The sequence below is a fragment of the Rhinatrema bivittatum genome, chromosome 13, assembly GCF_901001135.1.
Source record: "Rhinatrema bivittatum chromosome 13, aRhiBiv1.1, whole genome shotgun sequence".
NCBI lineage: Eukaryota > Metazoa > Chordata > Amphibia > Gymnophiona > Rhinatrematidae > Rhinatrema > Rhinatrema bivittatum.
The window spans coordinates 49,271,531-49,287,720 of NC_042627.1; the positions used below are offsets into that span (position 1 = coordinate 49,271,531).

Sequence of the window (16,190 nt, forward strand, 5' to 3'; positions counted from 1 at the left end):
CACATTTTGACCTCTTGCCCCAGAAGTCTGATAAAACTTGTCACCCGAATTCTCAAATGCTGGTGCGCATAAAATCCGACAGATACGAGCGTAGCCGGGCCATACGCATGCCGAGCGCATTTTAGAAACAGCCCAGCCAAGCACGTATCTGCTGGTACAAACAGAAGTGCCGGCAGATCAAAAAGGGGCAGGCTGGGAGCCGGCCAGGACAGTGCCATTAGACATTGTCCCAGGGAAGCGCGCGCCGGCAGCCGGAGCAGCAAGTATTAAAACAAAAAAATTGGGGATAGCTAGGTACGGGTTAGGGTTTGGGGAGGAGAGGAGAGGGGAAAAGGTAGGAAGGGTAGTTAGGGGGATAGGGAAGTTCCCTCCCAGTCCTCTCCTTAATTGCAGCAGACTGGGAGGGAACTGGGGTAGGCCTACTCGCGTCACTGCGTGTTGTTTCTTAAAATCCCCCTCCCCCCACACGAGTCCTAACCTGCCTGCACATGCGAGCGCGGATATTAAAATCTGGCGCACATGTACGTGCGGGAACCATATTTTATGACATGGTTGCGGCGTCGCGCGCAAGTTATAAAATAGCCACGTCCATGTGCGCGTGCTGGGAACCGCGTGCACATGGACCCACATGCTCTTGTTTTATAATCAACCCCTGTATGAATATAAACAAACAGGAGTTAATCATGGCTGAACCCTCATTTCTTCTGCCTAGCTTGCTTCCCCTTCCTCCCCCCTCCCCCTTTTCATACATTTAACTCAGATAAGGTTTGTCAGACTGACCTGGAAGGTCAGAGCCAGACTACAGCCAACCAAGCCCCATCCTATTATCCAGACCAGTAGAGTGCTTGGCAGAAGGCACTCAACTACTTGTGAAAAACTTTTGGCAGACAGAGCAACGATGTTAAGCACCCTAAGCAAAGTGTCCCCTTACGTCCCCCTGAGATTTTGATAATTAAATTTAACAATCATGATACCCCCTCCTAAAACAATTCCATAAAAAACACATAATTGAATATCATACTTATATATATTATGTGCATAGTAGCACTACGCTTGTAACTTTCTGCACAGATAGAAGAGGTATTCCTGAGGGTGGGGCCGGGGGTGGATTTCTGGTCCAGGGGATAATACTTACATATACTTTCCTAGAAAGAGTAGCCTCACAAATAGCAGTTGCAGGTCTGTTTGTGCACTTTTCCAGTTGGAGCTTCTTTCCTTTGAAAACTGACTTAAAGTCTATGGTAAGAAGTACCCATAAACTTTATACTTTTGTGTAGGGTTTGAATGTTACCCCCATTATCAATACAAAGCAAAACTTTTTCCTGGAAAGAAAGCAAAATTGTCCCAGCGTGTTTTCATAAGTAGGACTTTCTGTTCACAGGAGCCATAACCATGGCTTTGCTGGAAAACCTGGTGCCTGGGAATGTCTACCTTGTTAAAATATCAGCAGCCAATGATGTAGGAGAAGGACCCTTCTCCAACTCTGTGGAGCTTGCGGTCCTGCAGAAGGGAGGCTCGGAAACCAGCCAGAAGTCAAAACGTTTGGACTCTGCTGCTGAAGGTTGGTATGGAGCGGCGTGCTGTGTGATGGCCACTGCTTGCATGCATCTTGGCAGCGGCACAAAGAAATGGAGGCTGTTGTATTTAGGGAAGTCCTCCACATGTGGCATGCTTTAAATTAAGACATTTTTTATTTTTATTTCCATGAACTGGAGGGTACATTTTTACGTATTGCCCCTCGCAGCAAAATTATGGATATGCATCTCATTCTGTACAAAATGAGCTGCTGTTCAGACACAGAGCATCTGGTAGTGAGTTGTTAATGAGGATAAAAGTATATATGTATCCTTATACCTGTGAAAAATGATAGCGTTAACAGCGTGTCCCCTACACGGGTACGTTGTGGGAAACTGAATTTAGCTTTGAATCACGCCTCTGAAACTCCCCTGAGAGACCTGTTTTCTATGTGGCTAAAAGTAAGTGCCCAATGAAGGTACAAACATGCCTTAGGAGGCTAAAAACCACTGACCCAGGTAGGGCTGACCTGGGCAGGTTAACTCTATTTTCACTCATGGTGTCCAAACCTTTGAAAATGTATCCCTAAACACTTACTACAGGAAAGAGGTTTCTGTGCTCGGGCTGTGGGGGGCGGGGGAAGGGGGTCTGGTTTTCAGAGAATGGTTGCAGTGCATTTAAACAATTGTTTGTTATACTCATTTACATTTTTTTCTTTATCGGCAAGGGAAAGACAGTAGTTACAAGTTAGGCCCCGATTGGTAGCTTGCTGCATGGATGTTTTCCGAGCAGTCCGCATATTTGCAAATTTTCGCTGGTGATTTTTAACACGGGTAGTCTATTGAAAATGTTCAAAGAGAAACTGCCCATGTTGTTTCTCTTTAAAAATGAGCATGCGCAAAGTGTGCAAGTTGAAAGCTTGCATGTCCTTTGCATCTGCTATTTGTGCATGGGCAGTGGGGCAGGGCGGGGGAACAGGAACAGCATACATGCATTGAAAAATCAATTGTGTCTATACCACTGGCCTCCCCGACTCGATCGGAACACGGCTACGGGAACGCCTCTCTTTTTCCTGCCACTGAATGTGCGCTTGCTCTTGCCTGCGCGATTTTCAGTCAGGCTGCTTTACCCGGGACAGCGGCTTTGAAAATTTGCCCCTCTCAGAGGCAAAATGCGTGAAGTGCTTGTGCCTGATATGAGGTGTGGGGATTCACTGAATCTCTGAATGTCTGGCATTTGTTTCTTCTCTGCTGTATCGTGCGCGTAGAAAACCTTTTCACATGTATGATTTTATTTTAAGTTATGTGTGTAATTTTATGCACCCTGCCCCGAACTTTGCAGAGTGTGGGAAATGAATACTTTAACTAAATAGCCGTTGCATCATGCTTTCAGGACTCGCTTATTGGAGCACTCCTGGTGGATGGTGCTCCGGGTTATCCGGGCATATCTTTTTTTTTTTTTTTTTTAATCCTTACTCTGCAGTGGCGGCTTTTAATATTTAGAAGGCAGCAGCCTGCTTCCCTATCTTGCTCACCACTGTACCCTGCAGCAGCACTGACCTCGGAAGTACCCGTAATCCTGGAAGTTTGGAAAGTAATATTCAGTGACTTGGGTGCTCCAGAGAGATGCTTATGTTCTCTCTCTCTCTCTCTCTCTCTCTCTCTCTCTCTCTCTCTCTCTCTCGTCTCTTCATCTGGCTGGAGCTCACCCACAGCTCCCCTGAGGGAGGGAAAATGGGGGTGAAGAATGAGCAAGTTCTGATAAGCACTTTGAAAACAGTACGAAACAGGTTCTTGTGGCTGCTGCTGCTGCACCTGAAAGTGGGAGCCCTTGCACCTCTCCTTCAGCTTCTGATGTATATTTTTCTTTCCCATCACAGTTTTTGCTGGTTATTATCCCCTGGACCAGAAATCAATGACCGGAATTGTTGTAGGAGTTTGCATAGCCCTGACCTGTATCCTTATCTGTATTCTAATCTTGATCTACCGCAGCAAAACCAGGTATGTACTGACTAATCAAAGACGAGAGCCCTAATGTGGTTATCAGATGGCTCCAGTCAGGAGCAGGGCTGGTTCAGCCTGCCTCTGGTAACCTTGAGCTCTTAGAAAAGCACCCTTGTTAGCAGAACATCTGCCTCAAGTATTAACTGTGAGCAAAGATGCTTAGGGCACCATTCCCAGGCTCTTTTCCTTTGTAGAGTATTTTTGTTATCAGACTCTATAAAGCTAGATGGACTGGGGCGAAAGTAGAATTGGATCAGCTCTTTCTTTGAGACCAGGATTCGCCTGATAAGACTGATCTAGGTCCAAGAGATAGGATGCAGCAGCTTGTCTTTCCAGTCAGTATCTAGTCAATATCATACAATATTTCAGATATGTTTTTGGGGGTGAGGGTGAAGATAAAATATGTTTCTTTGTTTTTTATCAACAAAGGGCCAATAGTTTTGATACAGTAAGTGTGGCTCAGAGGTTGCTGTTTGGTACTTAAGTGATATTTAGAGGATTTTAAAGTGTGCTTGGACTAGATAATATGATGTACCTTTGTCACATTGGGAAATAATTTCCATTATCTTCGGCCTTTTTGTTTCTTGAAATAATATTGGATTTGTGACAAGACTTTTGTAAAACAAATTCACTTTCATTCAGTGCAGGTTATTAACATAAGCAGCATAAAATAAATATTATATTTAAAAATGTATAAACACAGGTCTTATTCCATTACTGCAAACCTTTCTGCAGATTTCAGGTGAAGTTCAATTCAAGTTTTTCTTTTTCTTTCTGTTTTTTTCCAGGAAAGCTTCCCCTCCTAAAACTGTACAGCAAGGGCCTGAGCAGCCGGCCCACGCTAGAATCTCCTTGCCCAGTAGCGACCAGGTAGGAAAAAGCCTGAGCCGGATGGAAGAGAATGCAGAATCCTTAATGCCTATAATGCTGGGAAACGGCTTCATTGATGCAAAGGTATTGTCAAACGTATTTATTCTTATGTAATTACAAAAGGCTTCCCTAATTCCAGTAAATAAAAGTTAAGTATCTCTAGACATAATACTCAGTTTTCATTTCCTGATGGAACAATAGTATAAACAGAAGGGACAATTTATTCAGAATAAAATATAATGGAATACATTTTAGACACATCTGGAAAGCTATAGGACAATATTTTGCTAAAAATAGAATCAAGTGCATTTTAGTCTCAGAACCTTGTGCACGCCCTCGTTTTTGGCACTGGTCTAATAAAAGTGTTACTCCAGTTTTCTCTAGGGCCAGTGCAGTTACTAGAGCTGTACTACACGAATTTCCATACAAGTAGATTCTGCCGTTTATAGCTGAAATAACATATTTACGTTCATTGGGATCTCTGAGATAAATCATTCAGAGCATTTGAAGTTTAGCCAAGAGCTGGAAGACACCAGTTCTTCTTTAAGGACACTTAAGAGGCCAATGTACTAAACTGTGTGATTTCCCACAGGTATTTGGCCAATTTTATGCATAGGTTTGCTATGACATGCAAATGAGCTGGGTGTAGACTTTCATACTTGCTATGGAGTCTGGCAGAAAAAGATGTTTCATTGAGCTGTACTTCTCATTTTTCAAAAAACAGTCCTGTAACATATTCAGGCCTGCTGCGGCCTCAGGAATAGCCCAGGAATGGAACTTAACTAGTCCATTTCTGGTGCCAATATTTATTTACAGTGCTTCACAATTACAGAAACCAAAATAGTAGCTCACCTTGCATCAGGCACAACTGTCTGGAAACATACTTTATATGAGTGTACCAGGAGGTCCTGTCTGCTCCCTGGGCCTCCCCTAGCTTTCTAGGACTGGGTTCTTAGGGTAGGGTGAATGGAACCTCCCTTTACCCAGAATCTCTTGTGGTGTTCTGCCTTAAGGCTTTAAAACCCTGAGCCGAGCTTCTTAAGGTAGAATGAGGGAGTTATCAGTACACTCCATCACAAGCCCACAAAGACATTTTTTGCGCACTGATTTTTACAAAATTTGTAATCATCTTGCAGCAATTTGTTAATTTGAATTTAAATACAATTTTGCACGAAGTAGAATACTTGCAAAATGTTAGTACTACAAAGTGGCAAATCTGCAGAAATATAGAGGAGTAACCTAGTGGTTAGAGCAGCAGGGTGAGAATCCAGGAAGCCAGAGTTCAAATCCTACTATGCTGCTTGAGATCATGGACAAGCCACTTCACTCTCCATTGTCTCAGGTACAAACTTAGGAGGTCATTTACCTCCTAGTAAATAGGTCCCTTAGATTGCAAGGCCTCTGGAGACGGGGAAATACCTTCAACAGCTGAATGTAACTCGTCTTGAGCAACCAATGAAAAAGACGTGAGTTAAATCTAAATTTACAAAATTGGGCATGAAAACTGGGATTTCAGGGATTATATTTTTTTGTTGTTGTTTTATTGGGATGGGAGGTTAGGGTATGAGGGTGGGCTGGCTGGAGTATGATCATATCATGGATGTTTCTTACCCACTTTGATGCTGTTGGGAATCAAAATGTCATAGTAAATAATAAACAGATAAATTTGGCACATGGAAACCTGTTTGCAGAAGTTTCTGCAGTTTAGTACATCAAGACCAAAGGGACTTATTCAAATAAAGATATTTTTTGCAGACAATGTGGAAAATATCCTTTTTTTTAATAAGGCCCAGAGTGTGGGGATATCAGAATGGTGTGTGCAGTCTTGCTTTTTTTTTTTTTTTTTCATTTTATAAAACAGCTATTTGAGTTAGGATTACTGAGCTTTTTCTTTCTTTTATTTTAGGGTGGATCTGACTTGATCATTAATAGCTATGGCCCTGTGATAAACCAAAGAAAGAAAAAATGGTTGTTTTTTAAAGACACTAAGAGGACCAGTACAGCACAGGTAAATAATGCACAGCTGCAGATCCAGTATGAAGCTAGTGTGTAGTTTGGTTTTTGTTTTAATTTTAAGTACAATGTGACATTAATGATTCAACTTGCAAAAAAGAATGGGTTTTCACCACCTTGTCCAGCTGGACCCGTTGGCCCTGAGGGGGTTCCTACAATTGTGTTGTCTCTCCCCTCCACCAACAGGTGCAATTCCCAAATATATGTATATATTTCTTTATTTTAAAAACCTTTATAGGCTGCCTACAACCACAGTTGTAAGCGGTGTACAGTGGTATACAAAAATAAAACACATGGAATCAAAATAACAGAAAAAGAACAGATAGGTCCAAACAAATATCAGAACTGGGTAAGTAGGTGGCTGCAGCTTTTACATGAATCCATTCATTCTTATTATGCCCAACTGGGTAAGTAGGTGGCTGCAGCTTTTACATGAATCCATTCATTCTTATTATGCCCAACTGGGTAAGTAGGTGGCTGCAGCTTTTACATGAATCCATTCATTCTTATTATGCCCAACTGGGGTTCATCCAGGATTCTCATTATATTTGGATTTGTTACTTGGCTGATTTTTTTTGGTTGATTACTGCCTTGCCCTGAGAGGGGCTCTCCCAGCCCACCAAGGGGCGAGGGGTGGGCCCAACCTACCTCCCCCCATCACTTTTATAATGGACGGTGTTAATGTTGGAGGTCAAGAGGCCCCCATCCAGCCGTGCAAGCTGAAATTGGCTTGACCTCCCCACTTTTAAGTTCTTTTGTAGGTATGAAGGCCTGCCCCTGTCCTATGGGCACGTGGTGCCCAGTGGTGCCATAGGCTGCCCAAAATTTAGCGTCTTGTTCACTTCCGCAATACACGGAGGGCTTGCTTCTGCCATAAGGGTATGAGTAGGCCACGCCGGACAACTTTATTAGAACTTAGCAGATAAGCAAACAGTAGGTACAAAATGACATGTCTATCTATATACCTGGATGAATCTCCTCTTTACACCAATGTGGCAACAAAAAAGGTCCTACCTACCCCATCCTGGAAATGCAAAACTCTTGCAGTATAAATGGAGAGGATAAGATATTTTATATATGATTCACTAATTTGGCTGAATTAAAAACTGAAGTCTGTTTAGCACAGTTTTATTCAGGATGTCCCTTACCATTCCTTAACAAAAGGCTTGGGGGTAGCTTGCATGGAGTGGCAGTGGCTATTACCTTTAAAATATCATTTAAAAAAAAAACCAACTTGCTGGGAGTACTAGATGGACCATTTCGGTCTTTATCTGCTGCCAATCTCTGTTACTATGTTATCACTTTAACATTTTGGATACGTGCATGGTGCACTTAATAATTTATACCACTCCCACTCCAAAAAACCCCCCAAAAACTAACAGACTCTTTGGCTATCACATCAGAGTCATGAAGCCTGAAATATAGACAAGCATAGAACTCAGAAAGATTCAGTGTAGCCATATTTTGAAGAGCACTCATGCTTTTGCATCTGAGGCTGAGAAACTTACAATTTTTAAAGAAACAAGAAGGCTTCATAAAAGTCAGCTGGCGACATCCATTTATCCTTGAAATTTTGTGCACTTTTTGGAAGTTGAAAGCCTCTAAATTAAGGGTAGCAGAAGTCCAAGAATCAAGCTGAAAACAGCCAGTTTTTAGTTGTGATAAAAATGGCGTTTATTTATTTAAAAAATGTATAGACTGTCTAGGCAAAGTTCAAGGCGGTTTATAACACAATGAGCATAAAACCAAACAGATGATAAACGTATAAAATAATAAAACAATAACATAGAACATAATTAAAACAATGAAAAGCAACCAAATAAAAACATAGATCCCACATATTTCTATAGATTCTTTGAACACTTTTGCCATCGTACAACTGAGAATGATGTCCACTGGATATCGCTGGGCATGACTGAGGTAGCCCCTTCTTAGCTAACCTACAAGGTGCTCTTTTCTGTATGAGTGAGAGAATAAAGGACCTGAATGGTAGAAATAGCACCCTTAGGGCCTGATTTACTAAGGCTTTTCTGCCATTCTCTGTCTATGGGAAAAATGCTTAGTAAATGAGGCCCTAATGACAGAGATAAGAAAGCTGCCTGTCCATGGTTAGAAAAAAGAGAAATTTAATTCTCATGTAACAGAAAGCATGACCGAGACTATGCTGCCTTACTCTTTACTTTTGACAGTGGAGGCTACTGTGGCCAAGTATCAAAATGGGTCGGTTGGAGGGCAGTGCAGACTAAAAATGCTGTGCAACATTCACCTACAGAGGAATGGCCAACACGAGTTGCTGAGGGCTGCAAACAGATCTGCTTTTCAAGATTAACAACCTGGTTCTTAGATGAAGTGTAGCTCATGCCTATTTATTGTGGATATTCTTAAAACTGGACATGTTTGTGGCCCTGGAGGACTAGAGCTGGTTGGTCATCCTTAATGAACAGAATTTGTTGATGAGTCCAGTGGCCACAAGGCTTAAGTTTAATTTGCATTTGGGATTTGGGCTGTAGAACAATGTATTATTCTTCAGAGAACAAATAAGTGTACAGTTTGAAATGTAAATCCTACTACATACATTTTATCTTTCTGAAATTGCAATTGATTTAGGTGGATTAAGTGGCTTTCTTGTTTCGTTTTTTTTTTTTTTATACAGCCACAGAGGAGAACTGTCAAAAGTGTGTGCTTATACCAGCCAGGCACTAAAGTATTGATTAGTGAGGATGAGTCTCCCACATCACCAGGCCAGCCAAATGGTTTCCAGGTGGGATTCAGCATGATAACCGATGCTGAGCATTCAGCAAACAGCGAGGGAAGCCATGAGACCGGGGATTCTGGAAGATACTCCCATGAATCTAGTGATGAGATGCATGCTTATTCTGCTCTTAGACCCGATCCTTCCAATCTGGAATTTTCCCCAGAGAGCAATTCAGAGTTGAACCCTGCCTCAAGTAACTATGACAAACCCTCGTTGTCCTTGGCTGTTGAACAGACTGCTACCTCGGCTCTTCAGACAAAGTCCAACACTCCATTTTTCGACAAGGATGAGCTCCCAGTCTAGCCTGCCGCACCAGAGTTTCATGTAGTCTGTGTCTGTTCGAAGGACAAAGAGCAGGGAGCCAAAAATAATTCTGGGGATCCTGATCCTCAGGGGGGTGATTCCGGCTGCTTCTGCTGAATATTATGCCTTTTTTTAAACTCACTCACGCTTTTGAATGTTCAGTTTTTCAGCAATGTGAAAAGCCAGGTAAATGATTCTGGCAGGAGGTGAAATGCGTGTCACTGGAACAAAGGGCCAGTTTTCATTCCCTTTGCTGAATATCTACCTCATGTGGCCTGGTGATGAGCACCACACGGCTGCTTTACCTCATTTATATTCTAGTTGACCACAATTATGTAACAGATAATACTTCCTAATAGTATTTTTTCTTTTATTTTTCTGTGTATTGCGAAATTGTGTGCTTGTTCAAAGGAGTTGTCTAGGTAGAGGAATCAGACACTGAGCTCTTAGTTTTAAACTGGGACACATTGGATGAGAAAAAATGTACAAAAAAAAAATCAACAGCACTGACCTAGACAATGAAATGGGGGAAAATATTGTGGCAGGGGGGAAGGGGCAGAGGAGGGATGAAACATTCAAAGTGTTATTATTTAAGCCAAGAGTGCTCAAACCGGTCCCTGGGGCCTCCTCCAGCCAAGCAGGTTTTCAGGTATCGCTAATGAATATGCATGAGATGTATTTGCATGCACTATCTCCTATGTATGCAAATATTTTTAATGCCCATTCCTTAGCGATATCCTGAAAACTTGACTGGTGGAGAGGGAGGGGCCCTGAAAACCTGTTTGAGCTCCCCCTGATTAGAGCAATAATCCAAGCTATTAAAGACTCTGCCAGACAGACAAGGTCATTGCCAGGGACTCAGAACTGATGACACAGAACAGAGGTCAAGGGGAATAAGCTTCTAGTACAGCAAAAAGAGAAGGGGACTATAGCTATTATGTGCATATTAAAAAAAAAAAAAGAAAAAAAAAGCGCTTTATATTTTTAAAACCGGAAGTGCCAATTGTATATCAATTCTGTTACCAAACCAAACGCTAACGATGCCACATGAATGGTACTATAGCGCTGTGACAAATGGTACAATATCAGCAGTACTGGAAAGAAAAGTGTGGGAATATCTTTACACTTAAATTATTTGCCAGTTTAAAATTTGACTTTACTCATAACCTTAAGTTTCCTGAGAACCTTTCACTTTTTTGCGTTAAAGTGTAGGATAAAATATTTTGTAAAAAAAAAAAGAAAGAAAGAAAAAAAAAAAAAGATGAAAAGTGACTGCTATTTGCAAGCTGAAAAAAATCCACCATTACTCTGTGCTGCTTAGCCAGCACCCTCACGCAATGATTTGAAGTTGGACTATCTCAAAAGCTACTCTTTAAGCATTTGACCACCCTTACCTAGTTGATAATATGTAAATTCTCTTTCAGTAATGTAATCTTGGCATACTGGGATAGTAAAGAAAAAAGTATACTTCTTACTCGGATGTTCCCAAAAGCTTACCAAACCAGGAACATTTGAATTCTTTGATTGACAGAAAGTGAAGAAGCTCTGTCAGTGTGCCTGAATATTAAGAATTAGTATGGGGGACACATTTCAAATAGCCCACATAGTTGTAAAGTCTGCGAGCAAACTTAAAGTGCTTAAATTTACTTTGAAAATTCCCACATAAGTGCCCCAGTACATGAATGAAATTATGCCTTCTCCGCTGAGGGTGTAACTTGCGCTGGTGAACTTATGCGCAGGGAGGATAAATTTAAAACAAGCGTGCGTGTGCCCCTATATGCAGCTGTATGGATACGCGTGTGCATGCACATGTATTTTATATTGTGCATGCAAATATGAGCACACTATATAAAGTACACGTAAATCTACCCAACAGCATGTTCCCGTATCTAAAAGATATGCGGCATGTATTTTCAAAATAGCCGGATAAAAGTGTGTTTAAACACTTACCTGGCTATCTTAATTAGCCGGATATGTAGTGGTTTTTGAGACTTATCTAGCTAAGTGGAAGCAAAGACGCCACTTACCAGGGGAAGTCAAAATTTAAGTGGCGCAAATCTCCTATATGTGAATATTTGTACCCCTAATTTTAATCATTTACACATGCAGATTTAACTCGTGTATTTTCCTTACTACCTTTATGCGTGTAAATCGTAACATTTTGTAACATATGCATGTGAAGGAAATAACCAGTTTTACCAACTAGTCCACCATTTTGCCCAGTCTGTCTCAAGACCCTGCTGGTTCTTCAGCCTGACTTCCCCCCTGTTTACCCAGCCTCCTCATCCAGTCAGTTTTTGGCTATAAAGAATGTTATTCTTACTTATACCAGATAATGAGCAGGTGTAAATATGCGCAGGTCGTAGCTGAACGCACACCACTTTCACAGGTTATAAAAGAGCAACTTATATGTGTAAATGGCCCCACCCCTTTTTATATGAGCAAATTCATGCACGTGTATTTTTGACATTTTTAAAATAGCACTTATGCAAATATGTGTTATTTGTGCATGCATGTGCTAATGTGTATGTTCGCAGCTTTTTCAAAATTCACCTTATACTTTTTAAAATAATGGCACATGCACGAAAGTCTGAACTTTCCCCTCCTGGAACACTCTGCCCCAGGGCACATGAAATTAGATTGTGCACCTACTTTTACTTGCACTGAGCCCCAGGCTATTTTATGACAGCCTTCTACATGCAGAAAGCACGGTCTTGTGTGTAAATGGCTTTGAAAATTCACCCCTAAAAGCTCTTAACTGCTCTTTTGGGGTAAAATAGCATGTGTGCTTTTGAAAAAAACATGTGCATGCTGAACTGCTTACCTCCTTCGACCTAAACATGCCTCTGGGTACACCCCCCTTGCAGCCTACCTAAAAGCACATACACTGTAGGAGACCAGTCATGGTAATGGTTACTCAAGCCATCTTATCTGGGTAAATAGCTTTGAAATGTGTCCTCTATAAAGTAGTAAATATTGAACCAGAAAATTATATTTCCATACTTCATAGGAATGGTGCCTTTCATTATATTTAAAAAAAATGCTATTTTGCCTTATAACTTTTTAGTATTTAAGAAGTTACTCATGCATACATAAAGATGCCTTAATCACATATAAGATTATCAAACTACTGGGAGGTGATTGTTAAATACATAGTAGGTCATGTATACCCATACTTCCTGGCAAGCGTGAGCTCTAGCGTGTGCATGTATGTATGTACAGAGATACGTGCAAGCGTAGAGCTCCACCTGTGCAGTCTGACTTGCAAAGCCCTGTTTCATACACCAGTCTGCAGTGCTGTTGAAGAAGATTTTTCATTGTAAATTTGTGTCCGCCTTCGTAAGGCAGAAAAAGCAGAGCTGTTGGTGAAGTCATGCATTAGAAATGGTGTCAGTGCTTCCTCATGCCTTTACAACTCCTGTTTTATACTACCTCCTTTTAACATTATTTTTTTTTGTGTTAGAATTTATTTTTTTTTACCTGGACTCAGGGAACAGTTTGTTACTTTTTAATGTGCCCCATGGAAACGTGGAGCCAACTCACAGGGTATCGTGGTCATTCGTGTTTAATAGGAGATGCAGTTGCTGTAGACCCCCCCCCACACACACACACACACACCTTGGTTGTATCTATTTGCTAGAATTATGTGCCAGTACCACACCCCGCAGAGTGCAAGATGGAGTAACCATACCAAAGAATTTTCTGTAGAAAAAGAGGAGAGCTGCATATTATTTTCCCAAAAAAAGAATATTGTTTGTTAAGAAAAGAAAACAATTATATGTTTGAAGAGCTTATTGTATACATAGTTACTAACAAAAAAGAAAAAAAAAAAAAACCACTAGAGCCTATAATTGATTGTAGTAGTTGACTGGATAGACCACTTGTGTCCTCCTACAATTTTTAACTACCTTTTACTGTTACAAAAACCTTTTGAAAAAAAAAGATAGTCATTTCTTTACCAGCGAATAGCTCCAAAGAATTCCAAGTGTAATTTATTTTTTTTTCTTCAGCTTGTAACTTAACATTACAATATTAGATTAAATATTTTTGAACAAGTTAATCTACTTGCTGAAGGAAAAGAAAATCTTTTCACCAAAGATTGATATTTTTTTTTTTTGCTTCATGATTATGGTACAGTAGCAAGATGTTTAGTTTCCAGCAGAGCACCATTCATAGGTACGGTCCCTAACATGTTCGTAGGTACGGTCCCTAGCATGTACTGCTGAAATGCTGGAATAGGATTTTTCACTATAGCTTTAAGGTCCACTCTTCATCTCTCGGAAGAGAGAGCTTGCTTTAATATTCGAGCCTAAAAGGGCCAGTATGCAAGGGTAACTATTTTCTTGCCCAAAGACTTAACTTGCCACGAGTACGGATATGTTCAAAGCATAATTTCACAGTGTGTACAGTATCATGGACTATTATGACCCTCCATCTTATCTGTATGATACCAAAGATTCAGAAGTGATGCAGGAGGACCAAGAAAGATGCAACCGGCAGACACAAGATTGGTTATTTGGCTTCCTGTCAGAGGACCATCAATTAACAGCTAGAGATGTCAAAGGATTGTTTACCAAAGATCAGTGCTACCATGATATTGTATGTCAAGTGAAAATGTTTTTATTTAAGTACTTATTGGCAAAGAAGGAAAACCAAAGATATTTAAGGTTACCTTAGCATAATATTACAATTAGGTGTGCTTCTGTTTGTTTGTTTTATGTTAAACCAGCTATACCCCTTATCTCCAGAACCCAGCCTGCTTGAAGAGCTGTATTATTCCCTTTTTGACTATAATCAGCTGAAATTTTATTAAAAAATATTAGTCTAGAATTCGATACAAAAGTAATACATCTAGGGACCTGCAACATAGGGCTGCTCTTTCGCTGCTTATGCTCTTTAAAAAAAACCAAAACAAATTGCATATGCAGATTTCTAACATATCTGCTGCAAGAGAGCCACCATGAAGATTTAAGGACAGTTATCCAGGATAAGCAATCCGAGGTGATCCAGCAGATCTTTCTGGCTGTATCCATCATTGATGGGTTCTGGAGACAAGCAAACGTTATAGTGTGTCTAATTGTGAATTTTACTGTTTTGGGATAGGAACATGAATATTGAATTTCATTTTATGCTTTTTAAACTTGTGTGTGTTAAACCTATTTGATTTTGAAGATCTAAGCTGATGTGATGTATGTATACAGATGCATGACCATTACACCCTCTAAATGGGGAGTCTGTTGGTTTTTAGGAAATATCCTAAGTTCAGAAAGTTGAATGAATCATGTGATTATATTCAACAGAACTCTTAAGCTAATTATTCCAAATTTAGACCTTTCTTTTTTTCTGACAATTTAAGAATATTTGACACTAGAATGATTTCTGTTGAATATTTTCTCATATATCATTGTTTCAAAACTGACTTCTAGATTCTTCATATTAATTACAAATTGACAAATTATGAGATTAAGCTGGAAGATTGTTTTATGGTTTTGCCTGGTGTCCTCCTGAAATAAATGTTTATCATCTGTACTAGGGATGTGCATTCGTTTTGAACGAATGCGCAGTCCGCAATGTATAGGTCCCTATTCATTGCATTCGTGGGGTTCCAAAACATATGGCGAACCCCACAAATGCAACGTATCATTAACAAATAAAACCCCCGCCCTCTTGACCCCCCAAGACTTGCCAAAAGTCCCTGGTGGTCCAGTGGGGGACTGGAGCGATCTCCTGCACTTGGGCCGTCAGCTGCCAGTATTCAAAATGGCGCCGATAACCTTTGCCCTTACTATGTCACAGGGGCTACCGGTGCCATTGGTCGGCCCCTGTCACATGGTAGGAGCTGGACCACCAGGGATTTTAGGCAAGTCTTGGGGGGGAGGGTGGGGGGTTGTAGTTAATTACATTTAAAGGGTTGGGATGGGGTTTTTTTCAACTTTATTGGGAAATGAATACCATATATAACTAATGGACGAATCGGGGTCCCCTGAAAATGGATGCATGGATTTGGGTCCCGACGAATACGAATACCGAATTGGACGAATCCGTCCCTGCTGCACATCCCTAATATGTACTCTAATTTCAGAGGCCCCAACTTATCCTACTCTGCGGTGATGTGAGAGAGAGGGAAATTAGCAGCTGTGCCTGTTTTCAGAGGCTCTGTAAAGATTTGAGCTTTGAAAGATGCGTGCCTTAATTAGAAAATCAGGAAACACTTTCAAGTCAGGTGATAAGGTCCAGAGTCTCAGGCAGGGCTGGTGCTAAACAGGCTGGGGGTCCTAGGCAGAGACTCTGGAGTGGGGCCAGCCAGTGCCAAATGCCCTGAAGTTCTGCCTCAGTGACATCACTCAGCTGTGGCAAGGGGTCCATGTGATATTGGGACCACAGGCGATGCCTTGTTGGTCACCTACCTCCCCACCCCACCCCAGATCTGGCCCTGATCTCAGTCCTCCTAGAAACATTGAAAAGGATTTTACTGATGATTTGATTTTAAATATGCGAATATGAGAGGAAAGTCTCAAGAGTCTGATTCACATGTGTATGACAGCCCTGCATTTTCCAATGGAGAGAGATGTTCTGGAGAAAATTGGTTTGAACCATGTGACTAGTTGATTTCTATATTTTTCAGTATATGCCTTCTTGTTGTGTACAAGATGCATGCATGGCAAATTTATTTCATTTTGGTAGATATGGCCGCTAAAGTACACAGTGTAGCAAGAAAATATTCATTATGT

At 40.9% G+C, this 16,190-nt stretch overlaps 1 protein-coding gene across 2 annotated transcripts in view; it reads left to right on the top strand.

Annotated features, from left to right (window-relative positions):
- The window catches only part of PRTG (protogenin), a 219,983-nt gene extending 209,033 nt beyond the window's left edge, over positions 1-10,950 (top strand). For both annotated transcript variants that reach the window (XM_029575503.1, XM_029575504.1), the window contains 5 exons: positions 1,382-1,561; positions 3,395-3,515; positions 4,307-4,472; positions 6,295-6,396; positions 9,055-10,950. In XM_029575503.1, the coding sequence (XP_029431363.1) occupies positions 1,382-1,561; positions 3,395-3,515; positions 4,307-4,472; positions 6,295-6,396; positions 9,055-9,459 (974 nt within the window). In that variant the 3' untranslated portion in view covers positions 9,460-10,950. The remainder of the gene's footprint in view (positions 1-1,381; positions 1,562-3,394; positions 3,516-4,306; positions 4,473-6,294; positions 6,397-9,054) is intronic.
- Positions 10,951-16,190: the final 5,240 nt, after the last annotated feature.